The sequence below is a fragment of the Cyprinodon tularosa genome, unplaced genomic scaffold (assembly GCF_016077235.1).
Source record: "Cyprinodon tularosa strain WSP-4 unplaced genomic scaffold, ASM1607723v1 ctg193, whole genome shotgun sequence".
Classification (NCBI taxonomy): Eukaryota; Metazoa; Chordata; class Actinopteri; order Cyprinodontiformes; family Cyprinodontidae; genus Cyprinodon; species Cyprinodon tularosa.
In genome coordinates, this window is record NW_024038694.1 from 242,025 (window position 1) to 266,288 (window position 24,264).

The following is a 24,264-nucleotide window of genomic DNA, read 5'->3' on the forward strand; positions in this document are numbered from 1 at the left end:
TTTAATAATATTATGCTAATTAACAACTGACCAAACTATTTATCAAAAAACCCAGTCTAATTTATCACATAGTAAAACATCTCTAAATCCTCTTTTTTATTCCTCTATGTAAGAATACTCCACCCCCTGATGATATAGAGAAAATTTAGCAGACCATTTAAAACCTGTCTGTAAAGTTACTCCTATAATTTATACTCTATGTTGTTGCCATCGCTTCTGATATTTCTCTTCAAGAAAATAAACAAATAAAGCAATAATACTAATAATCCCCAAACTCCTGCCGCGTTGTTTAGAAAGATATTACATCTACCTGTTGATCCCCGTAAAGCAAAAATATTATTCATAGATCTGTATTAATAAACCGGTTTAAAATAAGTTGCCCATAATTTTTCATTGTGAATAAGAAATCTGGTGTGTCAGTTCACTTATCTTTTTTCTCATCCGTCTTGTCCGATGATCCCATGACCTTCCATCAACCCATCACTGCCAGTGTTCTTTTCTCGTCCAAAGCAGTGGGCATCCAGCCATTTCCTTAATGTTCGCATCTCAGCAGCTGCAAACCATCCCTCCTTCTGAAGTTTAGGAGCAAAGTTTGTCTCTGTGCGCCTTGTAGGTTAATCCATCCTGTGACTCAAGAAAGAAAGTGTCCAATGTCTCTTCAAACAAAGATCCATTGTTCATTTTGAAACATTCCCATCCGTAGTGTAGTCAAAACTATTCAAAAAATTTTTACATGCGTGCCACGTCTTTTTTTTTTTTTTTTTTTCATAAAGTCTAAGATGTTAGTAAACAAACAAAAAACAGAAAACAAACAAACATACAGACACAAACAACGACAAACATGTAAGACAACAAAAAAACCCCAGTGGTGCCTCCGACTCCTCCAAATAGTTGTTGGTTCATCTTGTCATTCTTTAAATGCCTCTGTCAGCATGACTGCTCTTAATGTTCCACCCCAACAAAAGTCTGTGAGCCTCAAAACACCACATCAATCTGTACCTCATAGCTCATATCAGAACCAGAGAGGAATTAAAACAAACTCAGAGCTCACCAGAATGGCCTTCCGCCGGGAACAAAACATGCAGCCACAATCTCTACACCCTGTCTCTGGCATGCTGCATTCTCACACCACCTCTCTCATGTCCTGATCCATGGTTCCGATCCAGTCCAGTTGCTAACCAAGTCAGTCCAGTCAGTCAGAACCTATTCAAATCCTCCTATCAAAAAGTTTTCAACTATCTGAACCCCCCTCTCTCTCTTGCTCTAGTCACTCTCAGCCAAGTTGTCCATTTCACATGCCAGAACTTCTGCAGCTGTTGGGAAAATAAGGGTTAATGCACATCTTAAACAAAACACAATGAAGGATGAGACTTTTGTCAGCCTGTCCTGGAAGAAAAAATGTTAACATTTAAGGATTGTTACAAACACAGCCTGAAAAAGAAAAATAAAGGAACATGTTTAAGAAAAACGATCTCCTGATCCTCCTTAAATGGGCCTCTGAATAATCCTGCCTGCTCCCTGACAGCCGCACTGTCACTCTCTACAAGCAGGGAAAAAGTAAATTACCCCTCTGGTTTGTTACCAGGAAAAAGCAATCAAAAAGTTCATCAATTAGTCAATAGTTAAGCACTTAATTCACAGAAATTTGTAAAGTTAGTAGAATCTAACACGTCATGCAAAGAAAGTAAGGCCCAGATGAACAGTGAAAAGATAAGTGTTAGTAATGATTAGAGATTCAAATTAATCAGTTCGTGCCTAGGCAGTTTCCAAACGGCATTATACACAGATAAAAATAATTATGGATAAAAACTGAAGGCTGAAAAAACCCAGGGTCAGGTCACACCGAAATCGTTCTTAACTCTCCAGCCTTGTTTATAAAAGTTGACCCCGCTAATCTGCTGAGCTCCTGCGGGTATCTTGGCCATATGCTGTGTCCAGTTCCAGCTCGAAGTGTGATTTAACCTGTTCCTAATCAAACTCTAATAAAGTCCTAATGAGAGAAAAATGAAACTAATCAATCTCTAATGCAATTCTAATGATTGAAAATGAAACCACCTTTAAATTAAAATCATGTAATGCCCCCGTCTGAGATTTTAGTTTCCCAAAAAGTAAAAACACCCATTCTGCTTCTTTCTGGATAATTACTTAAATATTTAATTATTTTTCTAATCTATAATCTACTAATCTACAGTATCTCAGCTGCACTCCACACCCAAAAATTACCTCACACCTTACAACAGCAACCTGCTCTGGCCTTGTCACGGCCTCTCATAGGTGGGGCCCCTGAGCAACATGTTTGAAACGATTACCCTTCTGTTACGCCCCCAGTGCTCCTTCTCAATCCTGTAAAAATGCAAATCATGTTAATGTCACATCAAAAAATATTCTTAATCATTCCCAACTCCACCACACACATTCTACCTCACATGCATTCCACATTTAGGACAGACAGACAGACATTGGCCACATAAAGTTTGTTTAATCCATCAGTATCAATGTAGATTTATCTTCTTAGAGGATTTTTTCCCAATTTAAACAAAAAGTCATAATCTTTTCACCAGTCCGGTCTTAAGACCTCTGCACCAGTGCTTTTCAGCCTCATTTTAGGATCCTTGTTAAACTATATGTGCACATTTATGGAAACCTAAGATTTATTTGCTCACGTTAGACACCAAAATAAGTTTTCACACCCAATGATTTTTTAATTCTAAGCGTCCCCCAAAAATGACATGTTTGAATTTTCAACTATGAGAACACCTCTAAGGGGTTCTGAAAAAGTGGTATGTTTTGTTTTTCTCCTGAAAATCCCATTACCTGTGTAGTTTTTTGGCAGGGGGCACATAAAGATTCAGGGTGCTGTATCTGGCCCCCGTATCAACGATAAAAGGACAGTTGCTGCCCTCAATCAAAATAACTATCACTCCTGCTGGAAATTTCTCAAAAACTACCTCCATAACTAAACAAATAGTGGGATCCCGGCCTCCCTAGTGTTGCTGCATTGACTTCCTTTCTCTAATTCTTACTGAACCCGCACTTCGATCTTCTTTGCCCATTTCTCCCCTTCTCTATCCAACTCACCCTCCATTTCATCTACTGCTGTCTGCCTCTCTTTTATCCACTGAACTCAACCGTCCTAATTTATCTATTTGATGTAACCCACTCTATTCTGAACAGTTGACTGAGTAAAGATCCATTTAATCCACCTTAGAGTATCCTCAGTGATCAGTGTCTAATTTATATTCACTTTGCTACAGTATGACAAACTTAGCTTGTGTGGTCTAACATTTTCAAATATAAGCTCCTGAATCAGTCACTCTACATGCAGATTACAATACCATTCTAGTGTAGTAATTGGTAGATGTCTTTAAGGTAAAAACTGCTTCTAGACTCCTGGGCCCTGCCTTTGCTGTGACCGGCCCTGTGTGCACTCAGTCTCTCTGTGTCTTCTCTTTTTTTTTTTTTTTTTTTTTTCTCCTGCCTCTAAGTGAACGGCTGCTCTGTGTGATCCACCTTCTGGAGCTCAATGTTGGGCCGGGGTTGGGGTTTACAGCACTGAAAATTTACTAATTGATCTTCTTACCTTTAAAATGTTAATTTCAAGACATCGTAAATTGTAAATATATCAACCTTTTATATTTTAAGCTTTCCTTTCCAAGGTTCACCTCCAAAAATCACAGAAACATCGACATTTTCATAACAATAGCGAACTGAAATGCTGAAATGCTTTATTTACCGCCTCCTCTATTAAATCTTGCATCTGAAACTCTTTTCGTACCTCTTGTCCCAATTCTTCCTCTGTAGGCCTTATTTCACAATTTATCTGACCCTCACGCAACTCCATAACAGGCATCTGCACACATGGGTTTGATGGAAACATTGCATCACCAGCCTTACGAAACATTTCTCTGACACCTTGGTGTGGACTGGGGTCCATAATAGGCTCTGTTTCTGCAATATTAGATGTACTCATGAAAGGTTTTTCTTACCCTCTGAAGTGTCGAGTGCCTGCTCACCTCCCTGAGCCCCGTTTTGCTCCTTCTGTTCCTGTTCAGGGTCCTTGTCAGAAAAATAGTTACTAAAATTGAACTTGGTTTGTCTAATCAAATCCAAAAGTTTTGTTTCTTCCTTCTGGTGTTTGTCTCGTCCGAACACACCAGCACCAGCCATTTTTTCACGAGCTTGTGACAATCTAATTTTTAGTGTATCCAAATAAAAACCACGTTGTGAAGTGTTTGGAGGGGGCCCCTCTAATTCCCCAAACATTCCATCTTCTCTCATTTTTTCAACCCATTCATCAATTTTTCTAATGTGGTGTTCTGCATCCTTCAATGGATAACTCGCCATGATCATATTTCTCCCTTTATCCAGACTCGCTTTTAACGAGGTGTTTCTGGATTCAATTTCTAGTCCACATGCATCCATCTTTCACACCTTCCGTTCACACAGTGTATAAAATCAGACCTCGACGTCTTACGTGAGATCCCTCTGGGCTTTAAACCTTTTCCCTACAACCTTCAGTGAGCCGCTCTTCTGCTAAGGAAGCGCGTCCGTCAACAACTGTGTCCGTCAAGGAAGTGTGTCCGTCAAAAAATGCGTCCGTCAGTGAAAAGGAAAAAAGAAAGGAAATTTAGAGAAAAGAAAAGATTTAGATATAGTTCCGCCTAGTTCACTCCACCACTTATGGAATTAGACAAACAAGTTGCCTAATTCGGGCCTCGGCCTAATATGTTTTATGGGGATTATTTTATCGTTTCTCTCTTTCCTTTATAAGAGAAGAGAAGGAAAGAGAAAAAATGCCCCCAACGGTCCGTTTCACCCGGATCCCCCCCACCAGTCTCAGTTTTTCGTAAATGTCCTTATGGGAGGTATACTGGCAAACTCTAGCCGGCTATGTGACTGGGTCTGTGCGTCTGTTTTCAGAAGTGCATCTTTCGTGTCTGCAGGCAGACCGGGAATAAAATCACCGTCCCTTTCTGCATGCAGAAACCGTTGGGCTTCCAACCAACTTTATCCTAGTGAGTAGTATAATTCTTGAAGACGTTTGCGCAGTCGCCTTCAGTCGGACTTTCAACCGCTACCCACAGCAGAACGCACGACTTTTTTCTCTCTCTCTCTTTTTTTTTTTTTTTTTTTTTTTTATGTGTAGACGTTCGCAATGTAAAAGAAAAAGAAACCCAACTAATACAACCAAACAAAAACCGCAAAAACAAAAACTAAAATCACTCTGAGCAATTTCTCTGTCCTCTTTTGCATAAAAAACTTCAGCTCACTTCAGAAAATCACAACACAGCCAAAGTGTTTTAACAGTAAAAACACTGGAGATATTTTGTAATAAGGAATCTCCTCACCTTATCAGTTGTTTCGGCCGCAGGCTGTGGAGCTTTTTCCGTCGGTGGCTCTGTTGTCCTGCTTCCAGGTCACGGGCGGAAACACCAATTTGTTAAAGTGAGAAGGATTTGTCCCCTTCAAAGTAAAGGCTGTAACGCCCCGGGGCCTCCTCACACGGTTCTTTTCCTGGGAGCAAGTTATTTACTACTCTTAACTCAAACTCGGTAAAACCATATGAAAAAGGACTATAAAAACAGGAGTAAAAAAGTAACAGAGTTTATTCCAGATCAGGTCGTTACAAGACAGAGAAAAATGCTTAGAGCTATGCACAGCTGTGGTCTCAAAAATCACGTCCGCAAGCGTCCGGCAAAGTTTGAGCCCCGAACAACGTCATCACCTGCTTCTTATACCTTCTGAGTCTGTGTCACATCACGTGGATGCTTAGCTGTCCGTATCAGAAACTGACACGCCATCCATGTCTTGAACTCCATGCAGGTTGCCTCTCTGTCTCAGGGTTACAGATACAGCCGCTTCTCCTATCAGACCGGCTCCAAGATGTGCCCATATCCTTTGTGCTCTTAGAGACACAAAGGCTGTCTTGATTAGATGACCTCCGTACACACCGTGATATCCACAATGTGAAGGAAGGCCTTCTGCTCTGTCTAATCTGACAAATTAACAGTGCACATGATGTATAAATAATAAACCCTAACATATATGAGAGCTTTCTAGTAGTGTATATGAGAGCTTTCTAATAGTGTATATGAGAGCTTTCTAATAGTGTATATGAGAGCGTTCTAGTAGTGTATATGAGAGCGTTCTAGTAGTGTATATGAGAGCTTTTTAATAGTGTATATGAAAGCTTTCTAGTAGTGTGTATGAAAGGTAAAGCTTTTCACCAGTTTATATGAACAGTTCTCACTACTTTGTATGAGAGCTTTTGAGTAGATTATATAAGAGGTAAATGTTTTCACTAGTTTATGTGAGAGCTTTTACTAGTGTTTGTGTGAGGTTTTCAGTATATTATATGGAAGAGTGTAATTTAATATGTGTATATGCAAGTTAATTCTGATTTATGTCCCTGGGGGCACCTCATATTATAATGTCAACTATTAAAAACAATTATTTTAGCTTACTCATCGGATTTAATTCAAGGCCGTGTCTTCTCACTAGTTAAAAGTCTTCCCTTTCCAACACAATTATGAAGAAGTAACTAAATAAAGTAAAATGAAATTATATGTAGGCTATAGGCTTTTGATCTTGTTTTTTTTCTCTTGACTTATTTCCCGCTGCAATGAATCACATGCTTTACATGAGTGCAGGAATCCTGAAGCATCTGCCTTTGGACACAGTCGTAGAAAAAAATAAACCTTTGGTCAGAACAATGGTATAAACATGATTTTAAAGAATATGAGACTGCCTCTGCTTTTTTTCCACATTTTGACATTTTAGATAATTAAACATTAGGTAAAAACAGTGTTCAGTGTTCAGTTTCCTTAATTTATCCTTACTGAATCCTATATGTGAGCATGGAGGGCTTATTAAAGATCAAGCCAAACCAGCCTACAGTAACAACATTTATGTCCAGATCCACCTTTCCATCCAAGGACTTACTGATATGCTTTAGATTCATTTTCTACTATGGAAACTAATTATACTTGTGCTTTTTGCTTCAAATTGGTAGACATACATTTTCCTTTAAAAAAGAAAAAACAGAAAAAAAACATTTTCCTTTGCAGTATTCGAGATGACAGTAGAACCTAGGGTTACATCCATCACAGCAAGTCATCCAGGATCTGTAGAAATTGAGTTTTTTTGGGGTTGCATATCTCTAGGGAAAGTGAGGTAGGCTGGTTCTTTAGCAATTATTGCAGTTTTTGTTGTGTCTTACTCTCTAAACGAGTCATCAAAAATACCACTGGAGTAATTTTATGTTTTTTTCATTTATGCAGAATTTCTCTCTGTAGGGATAATGGAGTGCTTCAGAAATTGCTTTATGATCCTTTCCAGTGTGAATGTTAGTGACTTTCACTATCATGTTTTGAGCATCTTATATGATGTGTTCTTTTAGACTGCTTTATGTTGTCGTACATGTTCTATTTAATTGATTTCTTGACTTTGTGGCAGAAATCTTGCAGGAATGTGCCAGGTGAAAAGAAAAAGGTGGAATTACTTTTTCCCTTTGGACAAAGTTGTTCTAGCTTTTTTCATTTCATAGATGAACTCATTACTTAAAAGTTGTTTTGTATTTACACAGGTTATCTTTTTCTGGTCTTAAAATTAATATGATTAGCTGAAACATTTAAATCTAACAAAAAAAAAGAGCCAGTATATTTTCTTTACCCTATAATTAGGTAATAATTTAATCCTTCACCCTTTATTATCTGGTTTCGCTATCTTAACATTTCAACAGTTTATTTTCAATGAATCCTTTTTATCTTTTAATCCCCCTTTATTCCCCCTGTGGCCATATTAGCTTATTCATGAAGAGTCAAACTTCTCCCATCTAAAAAGCTCTTAATATAGCATATTAAATGAAATGAAATAATGTTGAAAAATCATATGAGTATAGATCAATCTCTAAGCAATAGGACAGCATCTATGGAGTAATTATAGTTGACGGTGAGCTGCTCACTGCTTTATGAGTTAGCTCAAATAAACCAGAAGTAAAACTCATTTTTGGCAAATGAGCTCAGTGGATTACTTTTTTTCTTGCAACCTTGATGAAAAGATTGTTTCCTGCTGACACTGCTCTTAAATCAGTATTAGACAGATGGCAAGAGATCGGTCCAACACAGAGGAGCATATTTAGCATGAATTGTCCTATCCCTGTTCTGTATTAGCCCTGAGGTTCAGAGATTTGGGAAGATAAAAGGCATAAAGTCCAGAACGCCCTATCATTGTTTTCCTACATGTTTAACATTTTAGCATTCATTGTGTAGAAACATTCTGGTAAATAAACAGGAAACTAAGCGATTTGTTAAATGTTGCTATGCATCACCGCTAATAGGAATAAAAAAAAAAAAAACTATATAAAACGATATATAGATAGATGGATAGATGGATGGATAGATGGATAGATGTGCGACTGAATCCTGTCCTTATTTATCCAGCACTCAAATTAGTGCCACTTCCAGGACTCTATGACTCAGAATTTGTTAACCTAGTGCACACACGGAACTACCACTGGGGAGTGCTCTACCTCTGACTTGTATACTGCGCCAATTAACTGCATGAACTAAATAATATGATGAACAAATCTTTTGAAGGAATCATTTTATACAACCAATTCTAGGGATAATAAAAAGTATTGCTCTTCCCATCACTATACTCCATCTATCTGGTACACTGGTTTAAAAAGATGCAGTAAAAAGTGCAAGTAAATAATGTTGCACTGGCAACCCTTACTCATTACAGCAAAGTTTGAACATAAAATACTACTAATATTCGACTACATAAAAAATGTTAATCAAATAACTTTATTGAGCACAACAAAACTTTAATTAGCTAAAAATAAATATCTTGACCTAAATCCTACTTTCCAGACACGTTACTTTTGTCTACATTTATTAGACTTTGTTTTGACTCACTCTGCATCTTGTTATAACTCTAATTTCATGTTTGTTTGAAAATATTTACAGGACATGGCAGATTATGTTGCCTACGTTGCAAAGGACTTCATTAATAAAAGAGGTGGGGGCTCAGTTTTAGATCACACCAAACTCCAAATATATGAATTATGGGAATAACATGTTTCCTTGTCACTCTGGGCAGCCTGCCACATCATGGAGTGTCCCCAGGGTCAAGCCGCTGAGGTTATCAGCACCATCGGGCAGGCCTTTGAGACTCGTTTCCGGCAGCTCCTCAGCCAGACATCAACAGTTCTCTCCCCAAGGTTGTAAAATGATTAGTGTGACTCAGCATGGTGAGTTCACACGCAACAACATCTAAACATCAGGGATGTTGTTTTTATTCAGGTCTATGGTTAGGATCTGTCCCAAATGGAGTCCCAAAGAGACATCAATGGACCAAAAGAGCAAGCAGGAGGATGAGGTCACTAAGCAACCAGAGTATTATAATGTCATCACAGGAGAAACCTTTTTTCCACTGGTTGGGAGGAAAGGGGGCAAGCAGAACATAAATGAAGAGAAGAAACTGGAGCCAGATGTTCAGGAGGTAAGAAATCCTCCCTCTCAACAACACAATTGTTGTTCAGTTGTTAGTGAAAAAAAAAAAATCTATGAACCAGTTAGTGAAAATTAAGATCAAAGATTTAACATCAGTTCACATATAACTTTTATGTATAATTAACCACAAACAATTTAGTCTGGTACAATGAAAGTAAATTTTTATTAAACTTAACCCTTTATAGAGCAAGATACCGTCTTTGATCCCTTGCAAACCCTTACAAATGGAGTCCCCTACGTCCCTCAGTGAGGTCTAGAAGCACAAGATCTATATCCAGCAATTCAGCAAAGATACTGCTAAATCGCTGTACATATTATTTTGGTATTTGAATAATTAGATGAGCCCTTGAATGATATATTACCTACTGTAAATTAAGTTGGAAAACAACAAAGTTAACAAGTCAAGAAAAAAAGCTAAAAAGCTAATTGAAAACTTCAAAAAAGTAAGATAAAAAATGCAAAAACTTAATAAGCCTCGTTAACAATTATATTTAGATTTATAAACTGAAAAACGTAAGTTGCAGTATCAGCATTAATGCCTAAAAGGTTTGTACAAAAAAAGTGCTTCTATTTAATGAATTTCTTATAGAAGCACTTTTGTTATTTTTCTTAACCCTCTCAGGCTCAAATTAAGTTGTAGTTGCAGGAAAAGTCTAATATTTGGAGAAAATTATCATATAGGGTAGTAATATATAATTCAGACTTTTTTTTTTTAGAGAGACCTTCACATGCACTGAATTCTGGGATGTTGCAGATTTGCAACAGTGGCCCGGAGTGGTAAATTAACACTGAAGACTGAATCTGATATGAACGTTAACTTTATTTGAATGTCACAAACAAAAAATTAACAAAACAAAATTCAAAAAAAAAAAAAAATCTCTCACAAAATTAGAGACACCTTTTTCTCAGACTTTTTCTCCACTGACAAACCTCTTGAGAAGGCCATTTCTGTTAAACTGTTGCTCAAAATATAGGCAAACTAGTAGATAAAGCATGTAGCATCCATTGGTACCTCTTTAGGCACACGTTGCGAATCCACAGCATTGAAATCGAGTTGCCTCTGGTGAAAAACCCAGAGGAGATAAAATCTACTATTTGGCATATGTCATATCTATACATATTCATGATTCATCTTATGTAGTATTGATTTCAAAATAATGGAAATTGGTAGTGATACTTACATGAAATTGGTGCTTAGAAAATCTGTTTCAGTGACACCAAGGACTCAGCCATGTTGAAAGTGAGTCAGCAGATCTGGTGAGCTGGAGAGAACCTGTTTGTTGCAAATGCACAACTAAGTCCTTCTGTTGTACTTCTGAGTAACAAAAGCTCTTAAAATATGGATGTGGAGTAATTAGCCAAGTGACATTTAGCTGTTGCAAATCTGCAACATCTGCCTGAAGAGGGTTAATATATTTGGGCAAGTTGGTGTTTCTGGTTATTACACTGAAATAAATTTTTGCCATCAAAATATCCATTTTTTTTAATGTTACAAAGGTAATAAGGTCTTGTCCAGGATTCCAATAACACCATTGGCTTGAAATTTTGATTTTCAAAGTTTTTCACTGAGAACCCTATAAAGGGTTAACAAATGACCACCAAATAAAACCAGACATAACTTCAAAATCAAATGTATTAACCCTGCATACACATATATATAAAAATAAAATAAAATTAAGCAAATACGTGAATAAAGTCCATAAAGAAACTTGTAGGATGTAGCTGAAAGCCTTAGACTACTTTTATTGTAATGTTGTATATGCAGAGTGTATACAAAACAAAATTTCATTTAGCGCAGCTTTATCACAGTAAATGAACATTTCCATTCCATAAAATGCAGCAGTGATCAAATGTTAGGGAGGGAGCCTGAGGTTAGTTTGACCAAATCCTGCTAATTAGATGACTAAATAGAAAAGTTTTGCTATTGAATGTTAGTGATGGATTTTGATATTTGAAATATGATTACATTTAAGAAAATTACATTAAGAAAAAATACATAAATAAATGAAACAAATCAGTTCTATCTTTTTATTGTTTGGAATTAGTTCATCGAAGCCAATCAGTTATACAAGTAGACCTCAGGGGGTCCCTGTAAAGCATAACTTCATCTGAGAGTCACTAGGGAGAATCAATTGAACAGGAAATGCCTTTCTCAGTAGTTTATAATAGAGGATGCTCTTCAGCAGTGCTCAGTCACTTCCCAGAACCGTTGTGAGAATTGAATCAGTGACTTTCTTGTCACGACCTCACATCTCTAACCTTCAGGCCATCGCTCCCATTATATGCACACACACGCACATATTTCATGCACACAGATAATAGTCACGTTTGGTTTGTATGACTCATCTGTTGCAGGTCTGTTTTTCTCCGCCTGTTTCACTGTATGAGAACTACTCTGTCAGAGAAGAAACACCAGCTCCATCTGCAGGTGACTGTCAGCATTATTGTGGTAGAAGAAAGAGTAGTTATTTCACGTGTTTCTCAGTAAAGATTTTTTTTTTAGCATGGAGACATTAGTAACTCCATTATCTATTTTAAACTGCCTAAAGATTTTCATTGATATTTTGAGGAGGAATCTTTTGCATAGCCTACTTCACTTAATGACCCTTTAAAATCACATTGATCCACTTAGAAAACTATGATTTGTCAGTATATTGTGTTCAAATATAAATTATACACATCTGTATAATGTCAGTGATCAAAATTTTTAACATAGTCCAATTAATTCAATTTAAAATACTAAGTAACAAAAGAAAATACTAAATTATGGCTTTTTCTTTCTTATTGCAAGCAATATGAATTCCCTCTGTATTTTGTCTCTATCTGATCCAGCGTCAGTTGAGGATGCTGATGAACAACGCTTTAACGGAACCCCTGTTCAGAACCTAATTCACCAGGAGGGGTGGTTTCACGGCAGGTGGGGAATCATCAAATCAACTATTTGCTTATTTCAGGGTTTGTACATACAGGCATAATTCAAAGCAGATTTTTGACCCTCTTTCTTAGGCTGGGTAGAGAGCAGGCAGAGTCTCTCCTTACCTGCAGTGGGGATTTCCTGATCAGAGAGAGCAGCTCAGCCTCTGGTCAGTATGTGCTTAGTGGGATGGAGGGGCCAACTGTGCGACATCTACTTCTGGTTGATCCACACGGGCAGGTAGTGTGCTGTTACCATGCCTTTCAAAATTATTCATTTCCCTTAGCTTATCCTTATTCTGTCATGAAATAGCTACTAATGTCTTTTACCTGGATTAAATGTGACATGTTAGGATATTTATCATTGATGATGTGTGAGTTTATTACACCTTAATACTACCTGCCTGTTGCATGTCAGAACTGATGTTTTCCCCAGAAGTTTATCTAATTAGGCCAGTGCCTCGGTTTGGCTATATACAGTTATAATCTTCATTCTGTATGTGGGATTTGGGAATGGAATGAGATCAGAGTCCTAAAAACAAAATGTAATATTTTGCTAAGGCTGGAGCCATGGATGTCTCCTCATTTGCAAACATGTATGATGTAATGATGTAGTGATGTGATGACGTGGCATACTGAAGTATAAAATACTGCTCTACCTGTTTATCTGGGCAACTTCATGAGAAGCGAACCCTTCTGTAACCCTAAGCAACCTCTCAGATCTGAGTTACATTACAATTTCTATCAAAATCTGTTGTCATGTCTCATGGTTTTTTTTAATACATATACAATATTAAGCGTTATTTAAAGAGTTTGTCCCAAGTGATCTCTTTTCAGGAAAAAGAACCGGAGAGAGAAAGCTTCAAGGTGTAAACACAGAGCTTTCCTTTAAGAGACACATATAAGGCATAATTATGAAATGAAGAAAACTTCAAATAGGCAGTGATGTACAATTTGAAAAGCATTGCACGGCCCAAAAGGTGCTCACAACTGCCTTCATATGTCAAATAATTAGTAAGTTATTAGTGACAGAACACTGCACTCTAGCTCCACAAAGGAGTGTTATCACATATCCTTCCTTCCGTTAGCTGTTAGACTTTATAGCCGTGTCAACAAACTCATTAAGGCTATATCTACACAAAGACAAAGAACTCATAAATTCAGAAACATTACTTGTTAGAACAAAGCCAGCTCAAAAAGTGTGTACCTGCAGATGATAGTGCTCAATATGCTTGAAAACACAATAAAATTATGTCAGACCTTGGGCACCGGCAGTGATGCAAAGGTTGAGGGCACAACCCATGTTCAGAGGCTTTGGTCTTCAACCTGGCTGAAGTCTCAGCCTGTTAACCTAAGCATGTCTTCCCCGTCTCTCTAATCCCATTTCCTGTTTGCCTACTTCAAAAAAAAAAAAGAAAAAAAGAGAAGAAGAAATAAAAAAAACACCACTAGGGCCTAAAAAATATTTGAAAAATAAAATCTATTTTAGATCTGTTGGTGGTGCTTTGACATAATGATGGGAACAGGCTGGTGTCATGCCAAGGTAGTTATCACCGCCACAATTTGTATCCCCTTGCCGAGAGCATGGTTGGAGTAGGAGCTGATCGAGTTCACTCCGCCTCAATTCCATCAGAGTAGTACAACATACAGAAATTTTAAGTCAATATAAAACACAAATATAGATTCAAGCCAGATATGACATAGGATAAAGTAATATTGCTACTGGGTGCAGCCTATACTATGTACACTTACACTCAGTTTACTGTTTTATTTTGTGTTTTTTATCAATATCACTGGCGATAATCTGTTATAACATGTGAATGAAGAATAAAATAACAAAGCTCATCTTTCATAAAGATAACAAATCTCAAGTTTTATGTATAGTAGGTTGGAATTGAGAGGAGAGGAGATACAAATTCTGGCAGGGATAACTACCTTGGCACAACACCAGGAAAGGAACTGGGCATGCGCACAGCACTACGTGCCATTGTTTTCATTTTCTGAGTGTGGCACATGCATGTTTGTCTAGAGGTGAGTCAATGCGTCTCATATAAAATTATGGAGAGACACTATCCACAGTATCGCATAAACAGAGTTTTGAAATACTTTCCTTCTCAAACCAACACTAAGTAACTTTTCAACCTTCATAAAATGTGTTCATTGCTTTTGTGATTATAGATCGACTTAAAACTAGTTGAATGACACCTCTGTATGTGTATGTATCTATACGTATGTACAGTAGCTGCAGGCAACCGGGAGATCAGTATAAGTGGACAGCTTTTGTCCACTGCTTTGCTTCTATCGATTTCTACTCTTTTTTTTACATCTGTGTTTAGTCTAATAATAGTATTGATTAACTAATACTATAATGAAGATCACAGATTACTGAAGACAGGTCAGAGGGAAGGGTTTGATGATGCCTGAAGCGAGAAACCACAGTACAATACCACAGACTAGAGTTGTCAATCATAGAAATGTAGGACGTTCCTGAAAGAAGAAAAAAACAACTTGATCAAAAGTCATGAGACTGGAGCAGAGGTTCCAACAGGTGCCAAATCTTGAACCTAAAAACAAACAATCTAAACCATTCTGTTGTATCTCTGGTTTATATAAACTCAAGATGAACACATATTCATGTGTTCAAGTGGTCTAGATATGTTAAAACGTGAATCTGTCACTATGCATGTAGTTCAAAAAGTGGTTTTCAAAAGTTTTTAAATTTTAAATACATATGTTCACTGGACTTATCGGTTATTTGAAAAATATTTTAAATAAGTAAAGCAACTATTATACCAGATGTGTATATTAGTTTCAGGTCGTTCTTGTTTTTCTTGACCAAATTTAGAAACAGATGTTCAAGTGGCTTAAATATATTTGTTAAGGCTCTGTATATGTGGATATTCAAGCGTGAGGCTCTTAGTTTTGTTCTGTTTTTGTCATCAGGTGCGAACGAGGGACCAAGTATTTAAAAGCGTTGGTCACCTGGTGCGATTCCACATGGAGAAGCAGATGCCTATCTTCTCTGGAAACAGCAAGCTGTGTTTGAAACAGCCCATCCTACAATCACAGTAACATCCAGAGACTTTTAACTTTAAAGACAAGTTCTGAGCCCAACAATGTAATACTATCAGCATTTTTTGCAGCCTGATAAAATCAAAACATCTTGTGAACACACTTGATCTGATTTACAATTAGGTGTAATTAGTTGTATGCCTTTTGGGGATGTTATAGTAATATCTGCATATTTTAGTGTACAAACTGTTGATAAAATGTTTTGCTATTTGTTTTTATTTCCCATATGGTAATTGTAAGCTTGTCTGTCCCACATTAAGAACAGGTGCTGGCCTGAGATCATCCGGTGTCCTTCAAGTAAACTTTGATGGCGGGTATTTACTCAAAGTGTAAGCACAATCTCTGCACTCTGGAGGAAACTAACCGAATGCTTAATGACAATTTTTTTTTCGTTTTTTTGCTGTCCTAATATCACGTCTCTGTTTCTTATACTTAACCTTAAAATTATGTTTATGTTGAGGGGGAAAATGCATATTTAGTTTGTATCAGCTAATTAGATGACAAATGTAATATTACTCGGTTTTCACTAAAGCAAAAATAAATCTATAGTTTTTTTCCATAACATGCTTACAGTTGCTGTATTTTCCAACCTACAGCTAAGATTTCACAAAGAGACAGCTCTCTTGGTACATCACAATACCATGTTTATATCTTCCATTCACCCATCAGTCCATACATCTACGTATGTATCCAGTTACCAACATATCAATCCATTAATTATTTGGCCTTCCCAGGTCTATACAGTAGCCCTTTCACAACCTCAGAGTTTGCTTTGGGGTCTTTCCTCAGACAAATGTGCCTGAAAAATATTTTAGAACAATAATCCAGTATGCATTAATCTTGAAAGCTTAACACCTTCAGCTCAATCCTCCAACAATCTGCAATGTTTCACAAAATGGATTAAGGCTTAATTTTAATATTCTTTTTACTATCAATATTGATATTATTATAAAAATGTTCTTATACTAATACACATGTTATACTGCAACTGATCCCATCATCTAACCGCTAATTTCAGCAGCAGGAGTTTGCATCAACTACTGCTTAAAATATGTCTGTTAATATTTTAGTGGTACTTTAAACTAAAACTTTGAAATAAAATATTGACCTATTTATTTCTTTTTTTACATTTTTGTGGAACTAGTGGACATTATCAATCGTGTTTCAGACAAGAAATGAGCAGGAAAAACATGGGCGGGATTATATGCAGCAGGAATGAAAACCCGGGATAGTTTGGTCAATGACTAATATAATAGCCTTAGAGTACAGGGCACTAAAACCAGGCCACAGTATTTTTGTGGGGAGCTATTATTCTTTTGGGTTTACTAATTAAATCACTTCTGGATTACACAACATAAAATGGTACATTGGAAAACTAAGCAGGGAAACTGTTCAGAGTAATAACAGAAAAATATATTGAAATAATGTTTTGGTGAAATAAATAATCTTTTAGAAAATGGATCAAAATGTGGGGGTTTCACACTCGTATTGTTTCTTGTATGTCTGTTTTTTCATGTAGTTTATAGTGTTGTTGTTTGTTTGATTTTTATAAACATTAATTTCTGCATTGTTTTACTTCTCTTGTGTTTATCTAATATATGTCACCTCAGGGCAATTTACTAAGAAACTTTAATTAAAACATATGGACAGATTGGTTAATAGTTTTCTATCTGAGGAAACTCAGCAGTCACTCACTTTTCAGAATTAAGCCCTTATGTATAATCATAACACCGGATATTGGCTTGCATTGTGTTGTTAGCCGTGCAGAAGCCTCTAAAAACAGGCATACATGCCGTCACAGTGGAGAGGAAAAGCTACCCTTTAGCAGGAAGAAACCTCCTGCAGAACCAAGCTCAGTTTGAGCGACCATCTGCAGAGGTGGACAGGGGATAAAGGACAGAAACAGAAATACAAGAAGAATATACTGTAGAAGCCCTCTTCCATAAATACTTCCTATGGTAAAATATGTAACAGTAAACTGGCTATAGAGGCAGTTCTGTCTAAGTACAAAACAGTTAAGAAGATCAGTTCTAAGTCAGTTTCAAGTCAATAGGATGAATTACAACCAATACACTTAAAGGTAAAGGGCTGAACCCATAGCTACGTGTGCAGTGTGAGAGAAACAGGCCCAACTCTATCATCTAAGTTGTTGACAGCACCACCCCAGAAAATGCTTCCCATAGGATGCTTTCGTGGCTAAACCCCAGGCCAGATGAAGCTACAATGATGATAAAAAGCAAAGAGAGTTGAACTTACAATAATGTAAAATTGGAGAAGTAGAATGTAGCTGAGTAAGGAAAAGTGTTCCCTATGTCCTCCAGCAACCTAAGCCTATAGCAGCATAACCGTAGAGTTATCTCGGTTTAAGCTGATCCACACTAACTATAAGCTTTGTCAAAAGCAAACATTTCAAGGCTAGTCTTCGATGTAAACAGGGTATCTGCCTCACAGATAAAAATCGGTTGTTTGTTTCACAGGAGAATCAGCTGATAAATAAAACATCTGCCTTCCTTTCTACTTTTAGAGAGAGAACAGCTTATCTCACATGGTAAATGACAGTAATGCATTCATTAGAACATTACATACATTAAGATACATTTGATCACAGCTGAACTTTAAGAAAATGGAAATGTAATGAGAGTTGTACAAAAAGAAATTTTGTTTTGTATATTCACTCTGGGTATACACAATGAGGATAAAGTTTGTCTAGGTCTAAAAAGATATTGCCATGTCAATATTTATTTTTGTGCTTCTCTGAAGGACAAACTCCATAGAGCTCATACCACATTTCCATTTAAGTATATGACTCTGTTGTTGTTAAAATAATAATAATAATAATAATACTATTATTATTACCATTATTACTTATGCTTTAGAGAGGAAGCGTGCTTATAAAGTCACACGGTGCCATAAGATGGCGCCGTGTGACTTTATAAGGACTCTTCAGTCTGAAGGTATGAAATATGTCCTGTTGATTGGTCAAATGGCCTTGTGAAGGACTGGCAGCCTGTTGGTAGTTTATCTCCCACCTGATGACAGCTTGGGTAGACTTTGGCCTCTAAATGACCTTGGATTGAAAAAGTGGGTGCAAAAGGAATGGATACATGTAGTATATCCTGCTCAGGTTTCTTAAGCTACCGTATATGTTTTAGCTCCTGTGTATACATTTTAACAATGAAAAGTAGCAAATGGAATATTACATACACAAATAAGAACAAGCCCACGGCTTTTCTATAGCGTATTTGACAGCCTGAAGCAGATGTGTGTGTAAGATGGAGAGTGAAAACAGCTGGTTATAAACAGCCAATAATAAGCTTCTTTTTCAGTTTTCATCACCCTGTTATGTGTACACTTTAGAGCAGTAAAAGATGCAATGTGCTGAAAATGTGAATTTAACAGCTTTCAGATGGCTGAGAGAAGCCTGGAAAGTCTCACCTATCCTCATCACCATGGGTCGAGCTTGTAAGTATAAAACAAAGGAAGAACCATCAGATAATAGAGAGAAAAAGCCTAACAGGGTGTCTCAGAAAATAAAATAAAAACCTATCAAGCCTCTCTGTTCGGGATAATCTTAAAATAATTTAATCAGTGCATTTCCATACCTCTGAACTTCAAACATACTAAATGCATTAAAATAGGCAGGGAAACCAAACAGCTTGAAATGTTATCTCCTTTGTTTCCTGGGCACTTAAATTGACTAATTTTAATTATAATTGTAACATTTGCATTATTTAAAATGTTCAGTTCACAGAACTGACATTACAGATGTATCAAGCTAAATCAGAAGTTACACACAAATACAAGCTAAAGAATTAAAGTGAAGCAGAAATCTGTTTCACTTCTCTGCTCGCAGATTTTCTGAGTCACAGGCACCTCCCAGAAAGAGTCACCAAGAACAATAATGATCTCTGTGATGTCATTTTGTCAACTTGGAGGGGCCTGCTGACTGTCACACCTTGTCAAAGCTGTGAGCTCATAGTTTAACCTCTAACCCCTCATTAATATCAGAACACAGTAGGACGTTATAGACCTTTGGCTTAGGGTTGTGAAAATAATTTGTTTGTTTTTATGTGAATTTCTGTTAAAAAAAAAAAAACAGTTTTTTCCCCTCATCAATTACATTTTCTTGGAGCTGAACTCTGTCAGCATCCCTTTAAATACCTAAAGAGAACAGCTACAGTTTTATTTCTTATCTTTTTTAACAGAAAGTATAATGCAGCACTAATTGCTGTTTGTTCTACTGAAATAAGTGAAGCCAATACTGATGCAATGCAGAAAAAATGTATTCCTTTAAATATATGTCCCTTTCATTTTCATTTTTGGCATAACAAACAATAAACATTTTAAACTAATGCAAGTCTGTTGCCTTTATTACCCAAATTGTATTTTTTTAAATGATTTGAGGATTGTCACTGTTGATTTTTCTGGATAAAAAACTGATGATACAATAAACTACCCTTATTTTAAAGATCTGAATATTATGACACACTATGAGCCATGGTTACTGACTATGTATTAGACTATGAGATAAGTGTCTTTGTGTTGTTTATTCACAGATCATTTAAAAAATACCACAGCTTTAAAATAATAAAATTTTGGTTCAATATTTCCACATAATATTCTTTCCTGTAGATGCCATTAATCCTGTGAAGTGCACCAGCTCCCAACAGTGAAACACCGAAACAACGTACTTCAGGAAAAAGAACGTACTTCAAAGGCAGGATGGTATTTTAGAGTCCCCAAGTCTCTACAAATATACAAACAGTCATGATGACCGGTCGGAGCAACCTTAATGCTGGCTTGGTTTCAGAATACTTTGAAAGTTTTTTTGCATTAGTGCATCCTTCCATTCATGTTCCATAAGTTAATTCTGTTGAATGTTTTGGAGCATGTGTTCCCATTCTGTCAGTAACAAAAGAGGTAGAGGTACCAACACGGAGACGAATGAGACAAAAAGCAGCTATTTGTGCACTTCACAGTATCCTCTATTTAAAGAAAAACAGCAAACAGTTAAATCTGTAAGCGGTTTTATAATAAGCTAATTGGAAATATAAAGAACCACATTAATAAACTCAAGCTTGGGGATGTTCTGGAACAAGTGTGAGAATAAGTATGTCAGTAGTGACCTCAAGTTTGGTATCCACACTGTGTCCACTTGTTAATATGAGTAATTTATTTATACCCCATTTGAGACATGACAGTCTAAGAAACAGGAAATGATAACCATTCAGGATAATCTCCACATTCTGTGGCTTTGGTTGGGATCCAAAAAGTAACAGAGCTTCAACTCTGAATTCCTTTGCAGTATCAGCTGAAGGGCTGATGAGCCTGAGCACATTAACTCAAAACACACAAACATTTCACAAACCATTCCCAGACCCCTAAGCGCCTTAATGGAACAGTTGAAGCCATAAAAAGTGCCCCAAGTACAAGAGCATGAAATTGTTTTGTCGATTCAATGTTATCAGAGTCACACAGAGTTCAGATCTGGAAGGAAACTAAAAGAAACTTGGCTGTGTTGCAGCAGTCACTGCATCGCTCCACATGTATGCACCTCTAGAGGCACAATGAGTCATGTGAGGCTAGCAAACAAATACACACTAGTAAAATAAAAAGTAAAAATAAAAGTCTAAAAGTGTCTTGCCCCTGGTTTTGTTTCCTGTTTACAAAAGCTTGAATCCAACAAGGACATGCTGTAAAACAAAGCACCAACAGTGTATGTCAAACATGTAAACAGTACATTGCTTTTGGACAGAATAAATTTGTGTCTGTATGTGTAAAGATCATCTCTTTGTTTAGTAAGGGTTCAACTTGGGCTGCCAATTTGCTTTGCTCTCAGGCTTCAGCAAAGTATCCTATCTTGGAAGCTACCATGGATGTGTGAAACACATTCAGGCAGAGCATTGCACATTCAGCTTGCTACACGTGTCAAGGCTCAGAACTGAGGAACCAGAATTTGAAGCAGACGGATTAGTGTTATTCACAATTCAACAACAAAGGCCGAAATCCCTGTAGAGGGAAAACTCTGGTCAGCGACCACTTAAATCGGACAGAGGACTATTGAGAGCATTTGAGTCACTAACCTGGTTTTATAATTCAGGAGTAGAATCCAGCTGGATGGCTAACAACAGCACGCGGCGAACACCGTCCAGAGAGTTCCAGGAGCCGGAGCTTGAAGACTGCAGAACTGGCTGACGAGCAGACCCAAGCGGAAGAAGGAAGGTAGGAGTTTCCTGAAGAAGAAAGCCAAGCCGGTATCGTAGAGATTAACAGGAGTCCAGACCAGAAGTTAAAAGATCCGAAGAGGTTCCGAGGGGAAATCCAATTCAAAGTCAGGAGGTAAATCCAGGTTCAGTCCACAAGCATACACCAGCAGGAGTCCGAACACAGGTCAGGCAAACAAATCCGAAACAGAAACAGGCAGGATCAAAGGTCCGGAGTCTGAACTGGTCATGATTAAGCGCGTAGAATAAAAAACAGGGTATGCTAGACATAAATCACCAAAGGCTCGAATAATCTGGCACTGATTTCTGGGAGCAAGCATTTTAACCAGTCATCAGTGCCAAGATCATGACATGTACTGAGTACCATGTGTAGACTCCCATTTAATTCCATGGATTTTCAGTCCTTTTTAAAGTTTCTATGCCGTAACCCTGACAATAAAACTAAGCCCAACTTTTATCGTAGCATACTTCACCTTAACCTTAGCTAAACTCAATTCACACTTTAGCTCTAAACCTTGCAAAATAACGCGAGGAAAATGTAAAGGAAAATGTCCTCCCTTTGCATGACGTTGAAATCAGAAATATGGTCCTCATTCTGATGCACTATTACACACAATTCTTAAAGCTGGGATAAGCTGGGAACTAATGACATAAATCAGAGTGGCCTCTGTATAAAGAGACAGTAATAAATAAGGTGTGCAAAGATTATGATTTGATGGAATGAGAAAAACTCCTGGTCATGTAGTGTTTGAAGATAACTGTGTTTTCCATGTGTGTTTAGGTAGGGTTTACAGTATTTGGTTTCAGTTATCCACCATGCTCATCTGCCACTTGTTTTATGAATTTCCTGGAAACCTGACGTGTTTCTTCCATTTTTGTTTCTGATTATTTAAAGTTGTGTTCCTGTTTTTGGAATCATTATCATGACCTACTTCTTCAGGACCAGATGCTTACTATTGGACTGGGAGCAGTCCTAATGAATGATACTACTCAGTTTTGACATATACATTATTTGAGGGTCAAGGTTATGAAGTACACATTGAATAATAAGAAGAATAGCTACATGAGGTTGTGAGTGTATGTGTGTAATACTGTCTTGATGAGGGGGTGGGGGATTCCAGGATTCTTGCATGAGGCAGCAGACAGATGTGGGAGACTAAAATCTAAACTGCGCTGTTGGCAAACATCAAAAGGAGCCTTTTACTCCAGTCTTGCTTTCAGTTCTCGTACTCTGGCCAGCAGCTCCGACGTCTCTCTTTGACTCCTTCTGTGTGGTTTAGATTGCACCAAATAGTGAGAGAATTTTTTCACAAGGATAAATGTCACTTTATGAATGTAGAGATACATTTCTGGAGCTCAGCATATCTTTTAAAATCAATCTGTTTTCTCTCAAAGATATGTGTTATTTGATAGATCAACACATGTATTTGCTTTTCAAAAGAAGACAATTCTAAAAACATCTTTAAAATGGGATTGAAATAATATATTCTGCTTAAAGATTAAAACAATCTTTTTAATGTATATTTTAAAGCCAAGTTAATGCCTTGAAGAATAGGTGACTGAGCAAATTGTTTTCATAAACTGTGGACCAAACATAGCTAAGTATAATTAGCATAACAATGGGATTTCATCCTGATAATTCTACCTGGTGTCTGTCTGTCTGTCTATGATATGGATGACATTTCCTTACAAATTTTGTTGGTGCTTTATTGTAGAATACTAATTTGTTTTAGAAATGAAATGCAGCTATGAGAATATAGACATTTTGTGATATATTCTGAACGTTTTCACCCATGGTCAATATCACTATAAATCACAGAAACTTGCATTGCATTAATGCAGTTATTTTATTGCAAAGTTCTTTTATTTTCTTTACTGCAAAGCTTCTCAGCTCTGTTTAATTTTTCAGAAAATAAATGCATTTTTTTTATTAATGATAATAATAATGATGCAGCTGTATGAAAGTAAAAAGCATCTTAATTTCTATGCTATGAGTTTTTGTGGTCTATCTCTATTTCTTGAACTGTCTTAAAGATGGTAACTATTAAGAGTTTGCAGGGAATTAAGCAGAGAATGCTTTCCATACCTAAAATGGTCAGATTTGTGTAGGGGCACAGACCGGGGGGCTGAGGGTTGGGGAATTGGAACATCCTGGATGCTATCCAGAACCTTGATTAATTTAGACAGTGTGTGGACAGCACATTAATACTTGATATTATATTGCACTGTGATGTTATAAACTGAACTTTTGCTTTCTAAATCGATGAATAATATGTTCATTTCAATACATTGAAAGCTCTTGGGCTTAGTTAACAAAACACCTCCTTTGTATTGATAAATGAGCTTCTAGATCTTGCTGAGGGATTTTACATGTTTTTAGGTGTTTTTTAGGTTTCATTTTGTGTCTTTCCTCATGGTAATTCATTTAATTGCTGCCATTTAGTTCATTCATAGTTAATAAAATTCTAAGTTACTGTCTTTTTGATTGCATTATTAAGTTTTCCTCTGTCTGCTAATGTTAATTTGTTCTCTCTCCTTCA

General features: G+C 36.9%; 1 protein-coding gene across 1 annotated transcript in view; it reads left to right on the forward strand.

Moving 5' to 3' along the window:
- The window catches only part of LOC119782435 (SHC-transforming protein 4-like), a 30,740-nt gene extending 13,332 nt beyond the window's left edge, over positions 1 to 17,408 (forward strand). The window contains 7 exon segments of the mRNA XM_038283407.1: positions 8,970 to 9,021; positions 9,103 to 9,223; positions 9,306 to 9,504; positions 11,871 to 11,949; positions 12,348 to 12,432; positions 12,522 to 12,685; positions 15,369 to 17,408. Coding sequence (XP_038139335.1) covers positions 8,970 to 9,021; positions 9,103 to 9,223; positions 9,306 to 9,504; positions 11,871 to 11,949; positions 12,348 to 12,432; positions 12,522 to 12,685; positions 15,369 to 15,517 — 849 coding nt within the window. The 3' untranslated portion in view covers positions 15,518 to 17,408.
- The last annotated feature ends 6,856 nt before the right edge of the window (positions 17,409 to 24,264 follow it).